General features: G+C 39.5%; 1 protein-coding gene across 1 annotated transcript; it reads left to right on the forward strand.

The window, feature by feature from the left end:
* Positions 1 to 7959: 7959 nt before the first annotated feature.
* On the forward strand, positions 7960 to 11845 carry LOC149389183 (Pseudouridine synthase family protein). Its single transcript, XM_089621576.1, has 10 exons — positions 7960 to 8354; positions 8430 to 8501; positions 8598 to 8735; positions 8844 to 8891; positions 8971 to 9051; positions 9545 to 9658; positions 9801 to 9902; positions 10168 to 10279; positions 11022 to 11068; positions 11165 to 11845. Exons 1-10 carry the CDS (start codon positions 8028 to 8030, stop codon positions 11537 to 11539), a joined length of 1416 nt encoding a protein of 471 aa, XP_089477702.1. The 5' UTR covers positions 7960 to 8027; the 3' UTR covers positions 11540 to 11845.
* Positions 11846 to 12085: the final 240 nt, after the last annotated feature.

The raw sequence follows: 12085 nt of genomic DNA on the forward strand, positions 1-12085 counted from the left end.
AGAAAAATCACATGCAACTAGAATATTTCTATTTTATAAACGAAGATATCAAATATTTCTCTACTTTTGTTTTGAGGTGATCTTTATTATGGCTGGCCAGTCAAGAGCTCTGCATTATCTTCTTATTCTCGCTATTCTGCTGAGCTCGGCTGCTTTTCGAGCAGAGTCTCGAGTTTTGAATGCCGTTATGTTTGCTGGTTCTGCGGAAGGAACGAGGTTTGGTTCGGTCGAGCGGTTGGTTCTGAGGACGATCAAGCACTCTGGGCCGAGCCCGAGCGGTCCAGGTCATCGGTTCGTCACCAGTGCCGGTTCGGACAAAATTGAGCCTGAATCGTGATGGATATACTAAACCACGACCAATCAGCAATTTCAGGGATTGATGTTCTTGTATAATGTAATTGACTTTTGAGTTTTGATGAGATGTACATGTGTAACAGTTTACCGTTTATTGATTTTTTAGTTATATGCATTGTACTTGAGGGGAGAGATAAGACGGTAAATATAATTAGTTTTTTGGATTTTCATTCATTTTCGTCTTGCTTTTTTCTTTTTTCTTTTTACAAAATCACATTTTTTCCCCTATACTTGAGAGTGTCAAACTCGAGTACTAAAGTTTGAAACAGAAAGGAAAGAGATAGACACGACTCTTGAAATTTTTTTGTTTGTTTCTTCGTAAATCTCATAAAAAAAACATTTCTGTTATGTTCGAATTAGAAAAACGCACACTAAATTTTCAAATTAGAAAATCATTTTTTTTTTTTGCTGCTAAATTGTAAGTGCAAACTGTCAACCGTTAGTTGAAAACTGCAAGCACTCACATATAAAATATAAACAACATGGATAGTTTTCTAATTTTAAAAATTTATTGGACACTTTTTCAAAATAATTAGCTAAAGCGGATACTTATTTTTTTATGTTCTTTTATTGACAAACAATCCAATTCGAGATGTAATTTTAAAACCGTAGTCTACATCTATGATTTGAACATATTTAGGCTTGTTTGATCATCAATATGAGCTCGAGCACTCAACCACTCGGCTCAAAAGAGTTTGTTTGGGACTTATGAGCTCATTAACATGATCGTTATGAGGTCGAGCATGTTAATAATATTAGTGGTTAAATGATGAATTAAACATTCTTGTTATTATGCCTTGCGTTACTCAAATCAATTGTAATTAATTCCTGTTATTATGCCTTACTTTACTCAAATCAATTGTAATTACTTTCACCGTTACGGAGAGAATATCTCAGAAATGGCATAATCATTTTGTATAAATATTCAATTCCATCAGTTAATAAAAATATACAATTATCTTCTACCTTTATGGTATAAGAGCACACAACGTTCCTTGCCCTACACAAAAATCACAAAATTTGTTTCACCATGACAGCAGACTTCCCTTCTCAACTTCCCAACCCATATGAATCAACAAAACCCTTTACCATTGTTCATCTCTCTAACATCATAAAACTCACATCTACAAATCACATCACCTGGAAGCTTCAGATTCAAGCCACCCTTGAGGGCCATGATCTTTATAAGTTTATAGATAGCACTCATCCCATGTCGGAGGCCACCATCAGCGATTCTACCAACCCACCTAAATCAACCCCAAATCCAGCGTGTCTCTCATGGAAACGTCAAGATCGTCTCCTCTACGGTGCCGTTCTTGACACTCTTTCCTCTTCAGTCGCCTCTTTAGTGACCCAAACTCAACACACACACGAAATTTGGGATCTTCTGCAATGCACTTTCGCAAAAGGCTCCCGCGGACATGTCAAACAATTGAAGGAGAAGCTTCGTACTGCTGAAAAGGGCTCACTCACCATCACTGATTAGATGCACTCCTTGAAGGGTACTACCGATCTTCTGGCCTCAATTGGAAACCTGGTTCACTCCGAAGACTTCAACGACTATGTGTTGCGGGGTCTTGATGAAGGTTACAAACCTGTGATCGACGGTGTCAATGCCCGAGACACCCCGATCACCTTTGAAGAGCTTCATGAGAAGCTGATACAACGCGAGATTGCTGTCAAGACAGAGCAGCGCCCTCTTCCTGGCCCTGCAATGGCACTAAATGTTCAGTCCCGCCCCACCCGTCACCGATCTCGCTTTGGTCACGTTTTCGGCTCATCCTGGTCATCGCCCAGTTCTGCTTCTAGCCAACCCATTCGACATGCCTCTCAAACCCCCCACCAAGCCATTTCTTGGCCGGTGTCAATGGTGCAAGACCCAGGGACATGTGCTCAGCCAATGTCCCACCTTCCGCTCTCAGCATCCCCATCTTTCGGTCCCGTCTTCAACCCGTTTCCCTGCCTCCACCCACCAGCCAAATCCCCAAGCTAATTCCCTTTCTACCGAGCCTCATCATAACCCATGGCTTGTGGATTCTGGCGCCTCCCACCATGTCACAAATGACCTAAACAATCTCGCTTTGCACTACCCTTATAATGGACTTGGTGCACTATTTATGGATAATGGTACAGGTTTGAAAATTAAACATACTGGATCTCTTAAGCTTGATGATTTCTCCTTATCAGATGTTTTGTGCGTTCCTTCTATGTCAAAAAATATTTTATCTGTTTCTCAATTTACCAAACAAAACAAATATTACATTGTTTTCTTATCTGATTATTTTCTTGTGAAGGACCTCAAAACGGGAACAACAGTACTTAAGGGTTCTTGTGTTGACGGCGTATATGTGTGGCCTTCCTCTCATCCAACCATCCATCACCTTTACGTCTCTCCTTCCACCACTTGGCACCACAAATTAGGACATCCGTCTTCCGCTGTTTTCAAATTCATCCAAAAGAATTTTAATTGAGGTTTTTCTGATTTTCTATAAGCCGATTGCCACTCTTGTCAAATCAATGAAAGTCACAAACTTCTGTTTTATGAATCAACTCTTGTGTCTACTTATCCTTTGGAAATAATATTCTCTGATGTTTGGACATCCCCTGTTTTATCTAGGGATGGTTTGCGTTACTATTGCATATTTGTTGATCATTTTACTCGTTATGTATGGCTTTATCCCATGAAACAAAAATCTGACACAAAAATGATTTTCATGAAGTTTAGGGCTCTTGTTGAAAATTTCTTCAAAAATAAAATCAAAATTCTTTATACAGACAATGGCGGTGAATATATTGGCCTTCGCCCCTTTCTCAGTTAAACTGGCATCAGCCATCACACAACTCATCCTCATACACCGGAGCACAATGGGCTCTCGGAACGCCGTCACCGACATATTGTGGAAACCGGCCTTTCTTTACTCACCCATGCTGGTCTACCACTCACGTTTTGGCCCCTTGCCTTAACCACATCCGTTTACTCGATCAATCGCCTTCCCACGCCTATTCTTGGCCATGCCTCACCTTTTTCAAAACTTCTTAATAAGGAACCAGATTATCACAAGCTTAAGAGTTTTGGGTGTTTATGTTTTCCTTGGTTACGACCGTACACTAACCATAAATTGGATCCCACGTCTATTATGTGCGTCTTTGTAGGTTATGCGTCCGATCAACACATCTATCAATGTCTTGACCCAAATATTGGCCGTATATACACCTCTCGGCATGTTCGCTTTCTCGAATCAGAATTCCCATATCGCGCTCTTGCGGGGTGTACTCCCCAAATCCCGACAATTGGCGATGAATGGGCCCACTTTCCGGTTCCTCAAAACCAGCCAAGCGACCAACCCAGGTCAATCCAGGTCCACTCTCCCGCAGCTTCCCAATCGGACCATGCCTCCGTCACACACACCACAAATCTCGCAGATTCTCCTGAGCTAAATCATGCCAGCCCAAAAAATTCAATCACTCCCCTAAATCAACCAGCTCCCTCTCACATCCCACAACACACAAATCACACTAACCCACCAGTTCCAGGCATGTTTACCCGCTCTAAAAACAACATCACAAAACCAATAGCCAAACTAAATCTACATGTTCAAACCACTCCTCCCCTCGAACCTAAAACTATAACACAAGCCTTGAAGCAACCTGAATGACGGGCGGTGATGCAACAAGAATTTGACGCTCTCCACCACAACTGGACGTGGGATCTTGTGCTTGCCTCATCCGCGCAAAACTTAGTGGGCTACAAATGGGTGTACCGTGTAAAATACAATCCCGATGGAAGTATCAATCGGTACAAAGCACGATTTGTTGCAAAGGGCTACCATCAACTCCTCGGTTGGGATTATACAGAAACTTTCAGCCTTGTCGTCAAGCCCGTCATGGTTCGTGTGGCCTTGACCATTGTCGTCCACCATGGTTGGTCCTTGAAGAAATTGGACGTCAACAATGCCTTTCTCCAAGGCACTATAAATGAAGAAGTTTATGTAAGTCAGCCTCTCGGATTTGTCAACTCCGATTACCCTAATCATGTTTGCCGCCTCCGAAAGGCTCTTTACGGGCTCAAACAAGCACCACGAGCATGGTATCAAGAATTAAGGGGTTATCTTCTTTCGCTTGGCTTCATAAATGCAGTTTTCGATGCGTCATTATTTATTTATCGACACGGACTAACGACCCTCTATTTGTTAGTTTATGTCGATGACATTATAGTGACAGGTAATACACCATCTTCTGTTGACAATCTGATTCGTATCCTCTCCAACAAATTTTCTCTCAAGGACCTCGGGACTCTGAACTACTTCCTGGGCGTCGAAGTGTTGCCTTCTCCGGATGGCATCTTTCTTAGCCAACAAAAATACATCATGGATGTCCTTCAAAAGGTTGGGATGAATGGTACAAAGGGTGTCTCTACGCCCATGTCTGCCTCGGTTCCACTTCAACGAGATGGCAGTACCATGCTTCCCTCTCCAACAGACTACCGAGCCCTTGTTGGAAGCCTACAATACTTGAGCCTCACACGACCAGATGTTACCTATACCATCAATAAGCTGTCACAATTTATGCATCGTCCCACTTCTGCCCACTGGATTCCTTGAAACGAGTCCTTCGCTACTTGGCAGGGTCCCTTGACAAAGGCATCACAATTTCCGCTCATTCTCCACTGGAGTTCCACGCATTCTCGGACGCGGACTGGAGCGGCGTTAAAGATGACTTTGTCTCCACCACGGGTTACCTCCTCTATCTCGGTAAAACACCGATTTCGTGGAGCTCGCGAAAACAAAGATCGGTGGCTCGGTCGTCCACGAGGCAGAATACAAGGCCCTTGCAGACACGGCCGCCGAACTCATGTGGGTACTCTCTCTGTTCAATAAACTTGGCTACAAGCAGGAGAAGACACCAGTAGTTTACTGTGACAACCTTGGTGCAACAAGTCTCAGTTCCAATCATGTCTTTCACTCGAGGATGAAGCACATTGCTCTCGCCTACCACTTCGTTCGAGAACAGGTTCAAAACGGAACCTTACGAGTTTCCTACGTCTCTACTGATGATCAACTAGCGGATGTTTTAACCAAGCCACTACATCGACCATGGTTTGATTCATTGGTCTCCAAGTTGAACCTTCCTGTTATTATGCCTTACGTTACTCAAATCAATTGTAATTAATTCCTGTTATTATGTCTTACTTTACTCAAATCAATTGTAATTACTTTCACCATTACGGAGAGAATATCTCCAGAATGGCATAATCATTTTGTATAAATATTCAATTCCATCAGTTAATAAAAATATACAATTATCTTCCACCTTTAGAGCAAAGCTCATATAAAAATGTATTAATGATTAATATATGTACATAGATAAAAATAAAATATAATAATACATATTAATTTTAGTTCTAAATATATTTCATGTATTTTTAATAAAATAATGTGTAAAAATACTATATATTAGTCTTTATTGAGCTCTACCTCTAAAGGAGCTACTTCAAACACAAGCTCCAGATGAGGTCTTTTCCCCCTAATTGGATCGGTCATAAACATCTCAAATGAATACTTCACGGACGAGAGCTGGATACTTGTTATGATGTTAAACGACAATTCAACAAAAGAATGACACCTCAAATACTTAGGCTTGTGCCTATGAATCTGTTCAAACCCATTCAGTCTCAAACCCATTCAGTCTCAAACCCATAGCCCCAAGCCCCTTGTCCAATCCTTTTTAACTTTTTAGGCCATTTGTATCTCTTCTTAACCTCAAGTTCCATGAGTCAATTATAAATACAAAACATCTCTTTCTCTCTCTCTCTCTCTCTCTCTCAATCCACAAGCAAAGCATTGAATGAACACGTCTCTCTCAATAAGAAATTAGTCGAATAGTTTACCCTTTTTGGCTTGCGTTTCATCGATCGTAGAGAGTTAACTTCAAAGGTTCAGCATGTGCTTTTACTAATTTTGTAAAGTTGTTTGCGAACCGTGTCGTTCTTTTTGTAGCTCGACACAGCTTTTTCTCTGCGCCCTTAGACGAGTGAAATATTCTTGTAGAGTTGTTATCTCTGTTATTATCAGAATCACTAAGTATTAATGAAATTCATATTTCCCTTAAAAGTTAAAACAATCATTCGAAAGTGAATATATTGGCCCTCGTGATTTACTCACATAATTTTGCATTTATCTCAATTCATGCTTCTGGTGTAACGGGTCTCGCTTCACCGACGACTTCCTGAACGCAAACGAGTGTCAAGCCGAGAATGCAAATTTCGTGGGGAACTACAATCGTCCAACGTTCCAGAACTCCAACAACTACTACACCGGCGCACGGAACAACAACCCAAATTTGGCATAGACACCGCAGCCTCAACAACAACAGCAACATCAACAGGGGTTCCTGAATCAAGGACCGCCTCGGGGGTTCCAAAATCAACAACAAGGGCAACAACAACACCAACGGGGCTGAATTCCGTGTGTAATGCTTGAATTCGATTAGCTACCGTGTTCATGATATTAGGATTGCTTGATGCTCTGAAAAGATTAGGTTAGTCGTGCACAAGGATTAATTTACCGGGATACATTCCTAGGCTAGAAATAGCTAGGTTGTTTCGGAGTCGTGTGAACGTTCTTGTTTTTAATGATAACCGTTGTTTTTAGGGGTTGAGATCGAGAGAAGATATCCCGACATAAGTTTAGATTCTTAGATGTTTGAGAGAAATCTTAGATTACCATTATCGTGAGCGTGATTAGCAAACATAAGAGTGTGTGTTTTGTGCTTAATTCCCGAATCCAAACCATAGGAATAACTTGTGAAATAGTTCTTGCTTTCTCATTATCGTGATCTATCGTATTTTAATTGCTTTTAATTTTTGTTCGTTTTAATAACCATCACAATCATCAAATCATCGGGTTCAATTCGTGCTAGTAATCTTGTCAATTTAATTAAACATTTTCCTCGTGGGATCGACTCGTACTTACGAACTTTACTACTTGAGCGACCACGTGCACTTGCGTACGGAAAAATCGCAACAATAACATCCTAAAATTATAAAATGTTCAGGATAATCTAATTAAAAACAAAAAGAACACAAGTTAAGAGTTAAGTTTGACCTAAAAAAAAGTATACATGGAAATAATAATCAAATTATATATATTTATAAATTGAAAATTATATATATATATATATATATATACAAGCAATATGTCCCGCGCGTTGCTGCGAAATAATTAATATATTATAGTCTGGAGGAAGAAATATATAGAGACATGTTCATAAATATTTAGGTTTGAAAAAAATGTATTTAAAATTTTTTGGATACATTTTTATATTTTTTATAAAAAATAAAAAATCGGTACAAATGAACACTATTTGTATTTAGGGTCAATATTTTATTTTACCTTAAAAATTAAAAAAAAATTCTTAAAAAATTTAAAAAAAAAAAACAGGGGGATTCTTCTGCTTTATAATATATATATATATATATATATATATATATATATATATATATATATATATATATTTTTTTTTTTTTTCTTAAAAGGAAAAAAAAACCTTGAGGACTAAATTGCGCTCAATTAAAAAGCCGTGACTATGTGAGTAATTAACAAAACAATAGGGTTTAGTTTTCTTATAATCAAGAGGAAAAGAACCCCCGCCACAAACGAACCAAAAGCCCAATTATGATGACAACCCAAAACTTGCTCCGCCGGCTCTTCCTCCTCCGATCACCGTCACGCGCCGCCGAGAGAGTGTTCGCCACCGTGCGGTCTCAACACGCTTCGGCAGCTGAAGAGGAACCAGAGAAGTGTGTTGCCGATAAATGGTTCGCCTTGCCACCATACACCGCCACCGCTAGCGCCGCCGTTTTAGGGAAGCGAATCTCTGGAGCTCAAAAAGATTCCGTTAGCCTAAGCGAAGCCTCGGAATCCACGGCATTGAAGTGGATCGTCCGTTGCTGCCCCGATATTCCCAGGAACCTCGTTCAGAAGCTCTTTCGGCTACGACAGGTCGTACCGCTGAAGCTCTGAAGAGAGTGATAAATCTATTTCTTACGGTGTTTGGAGTTTCTGATACGATTTCAGGTTCGAAGAGAGTGTTCCGAGACCGAGGTTTCCGACGCCGGCGATCAACCACGAAAGCCTCGGCTTCGAAGGGTAAGTTTTCGGAAATGTCAAGCTCTAGCACTGTTATTTCGTTGTTTGATTGTTTTATGTGGTTATGAAGATTTGTGCTTCAAAACTTGCTGATAGGTAGGAGCTAAAGACTCCATGAATTTGGGAGATCGGATACTTCTTCCGATAACGGTGAAAGAGCGTCCCGTGGCGAAAAAAAAGTGCTTTTGTGGGGAAGATGAAATTGGCTTCATTCGTAGCCTTGTTTTGCATAAGGTTTTCATGATGTTTATACCTTGTTGCTGGCGTGTTAAATATGGTGTAATGAGCATTGTTTACAGTAGCTGATTTGCTGTATCTCTCTCCCATCGTTGCTGAAAACAGGACTCGGAAATTATTGTTGTCAATAAACCTCCTGGATTGCCCGTTCAGGTCAGCTTATTCGTTGTGCTAGATCATTCATTTGTATATTCGTTTTTTTTTTCCCATGACATTTATATGAGTGTTACAGGGAGGCATTGGGATAAGAACTAGCTTAGATGAACTGGCAATCAGTTGCTTGAGTTTTGGCAGTCCAGAACCTCCTCGTCTCGTGAGTTTATTTTGATCTTAGTTTTATTTGACGCCTGCCATGTATAATCTAAGTCAATGTACTATATCTCTAACTCGGGAGAATAGGGACTGGCGTGGCATTTCGTGCTAATGATTTTCTGTAGAGCTTGTGAAGTTGTGATTTGAAATGTCTGTCTTATCTGATAGAAAGAAGAACTTCCTCCTTGTCAATCTTCCACGTCCCAGGAAAAAAAATATTAAAAAAAAAAACTAAATAACGGTTATAAAAGATTAGTTAGCTCCACGTACACTATAATTTAAATTTTCGGTGTCCAAGACATAAAATGTCTATTTATTAAAAAATAGGGATCATATGTGCTTCCTGTTATGCTATGTTAGAGAGCTACTCTCGTACATGATTTCACCGTGCGGTTATCATTAGGAACTTTTGAGCCATGTAAAGTGTTGCCTACATGGATTTTTCTTTTGGCAGAATATTTTGTCTTCTTGTAATCATGACACTCTGTTTTTAGGTACACAGACTCGATAAAGATTGCAGTGGCATCTTGGTGATGGGACGGACACAAACAAGTGCCACGATTCTGCATTCCATTTTCCGTGAGAAGACGTTTGGAGCATCCAATGATGTATGTTTATTTTTCACTCTAGTTTGCATGTTTGCACATGTTGTTTCACTTGCTGATAAGCGGAAAAAGATGCCTTCTAATAACATGTCGAGGCATTCGTTTTCTTATATTTTAATGATTATTATTCCGATGCGTGTTGTAGGAAAGTGTCGATGAACCAAGAGCTCTAACGAGAAAGTATTGGGCCCTTGTTTTTGGATCTCCGAGACGCCCACAGGGTTTAATTTCTGCACCTTTAGCAAAGGTTAGACCTTGAATTTCGCTGAATTAACACTTGTGCATACCAATTGGCTTCAATGTTTACTTAGTTAAAATTTGATTTAGGTACCACCTAAGCAATATCTGTTAGACTGCATTTCCTACATGAAAAACATGGGATACTACATTGCTATACAACACAAGAACAATTTGTGCAAGTTAGGTCTTTAATGTTGCCCAAAAACAAGATAATTTTTTTTAATGACAAAATTTAAATGCGTCCGCTGAAATTTGTAATTTTATTGTTTTAGGTGGTGTTGGACAATGGAAAAGCTGACCGAATTACCGTTGTAAACAACTCACTGACTTCGTCGTCTCAGCATGCCGTCACGGAGTATAAAGTGATCGGGTCATCATCTCATGGTTAGAACAATCACGTTGGTGTTTTCGAATTCCCAAGTTACTTTAGCAATGCGTGCTGTTTTTCGAATGTCCTTGGTGGCATTTGACCACCTCCGAGATAGCAGGGTGTTCAATCCAAATCTAAGCTATGGATGAATTATATTCGTCTAAAATCGGATCATAGAGACTTTTTGGTCAAATATAATCCTATCACAGTTGCAACTTTGAGGTTGAACTATCATGGAAATTGAAAGTACATCAAGAGAGCTTTGTAGGTTATATATTGGGATTTGTAGTCGTGTCATCACTGTATCCCAAAAATATTACACAGAAAGCTCTCTTTACGTGAACTTCGATTCTCGATATGCTCACCGTGTCCTCGAAGATTGTGGGTTATATTTTGATTCTCCGTATAAAGTAATTGTGTTGTCACAGTACGAATTTTCTATATTATTAATTTTCCTCAGCTTATATATGCTCTCCGGCAATCATCCATGTTATTGGCAAATCTGTTACAGTGCCCCTCGGCATCATGTAACATCGTAAAGAGCATTACAACACATACTAATTTCTTTCAAAATTCTATTTCAAATTTACAATATCATGGATTATAATTGAAAAGGAGGCAAGTTACTTCCTTCAACATCTTGGTTTTGGGTCCTATTTGTGTGTGGTAGGTAGAGTAGTTCCATGGTAAATTTGTTCTAGAAGCCTACAATGCTTTCAAGTAATATTCTTCTTATGCCAAGAGTTGATTTTGCAGGTTATACATGGTTAGAACTTTCCCCTCTCACCGGTAGAAAACACCAGGTACGATCTCTACCCAAAACTAATCCTTCAACGATGTTTGACTTGTCAATTTTCACTCATCATGAACATAACTTTTTTCCCGGTGTCAAACCACAGCTTCGTGTGCATTGTGCGGAGGTTTTGGGAACGCCGATAGTTGGAGACTACAAATATGGGTGGCAAGCTCACAGAAATTGGAAACCTTTGTGTTTGGATGGTCCCGAAAACAAAGGTCACCAAGAAGAGATCCCGAACATGAAAAACCTTCCTTTTGGCCTGAATTTGGAAAGCGGAAGCGTCACAGAGAAACAGCCCCGATTACATCTTCACTGTAAACAATTGGTGTTGCCTAACATTTCAAAGGCTTTGGAACACGCGAAGCTGCGTTCGGAATGTGATCTTTCGCAGATACAGAGCCTTGAGTTTGACGCTCCTATGCCTCTTTACATGCAAACAAGTTGGGACATTATTAACTCCCACGGCACCGAATAGGTCGGCTGAGTTTAAGTATTTCTCCACTCTCTCTCTCTCTCTCTCTGTGGTTTTTATGTTGTAGTTTAGATTATTATTATTATTATTATTATTATTAGTAAGAGAGAGCAGTTATGTGGCTTTGTGTGCTCTGATTTACCCATTGTATTCTGGGTAAAAAAATATTCCTACTTTGGAAAATCCTTGTCATTATAAGTAAAAAAATGAAGTGAAAGATTAGAACCAAGATCTGTAATGGACTTTGTGAGCAAAAAAAAAATATCTGTAGTGGACAGAGCTGGGCAAATTATGGTTACTTTGAAATTTTGTGAAAGTGAGGGAATTAGAACTATTATCTTCATCATGGAATCGTGATAACAATTTTCGCATATTATTCATTGTTAACAGTTCTATGATCAGTTGGTTTCTTTCGTGGTGGTCAACTCAATTCTATGATTTGAGTCGGTAGTGGCAAACATGAATGACAATTGAAAACGTTATCATCTCGCATATTTTAAATCTCATACAATTTTTTTTCTGAGAAATATAAATCTCATATTTTATTTG

The sequence above is a fragment of the Urtica dioica genome, chromosome 8, assembly GCF_054948205.1.
Source record: "Urtica dioica subsp. dioica isolate 48M chromosome 8, U.dioica_male_clone48M_v1_H2, whole genome shotgun sequence".
NCBI classification, from domain to species: domain Eukaryota; kingdom Viridiplantae; phylum Streptophyta; class Magnoliopsida; order Rosales; family Urticaceae; genus Urtica; species Urtica dioica.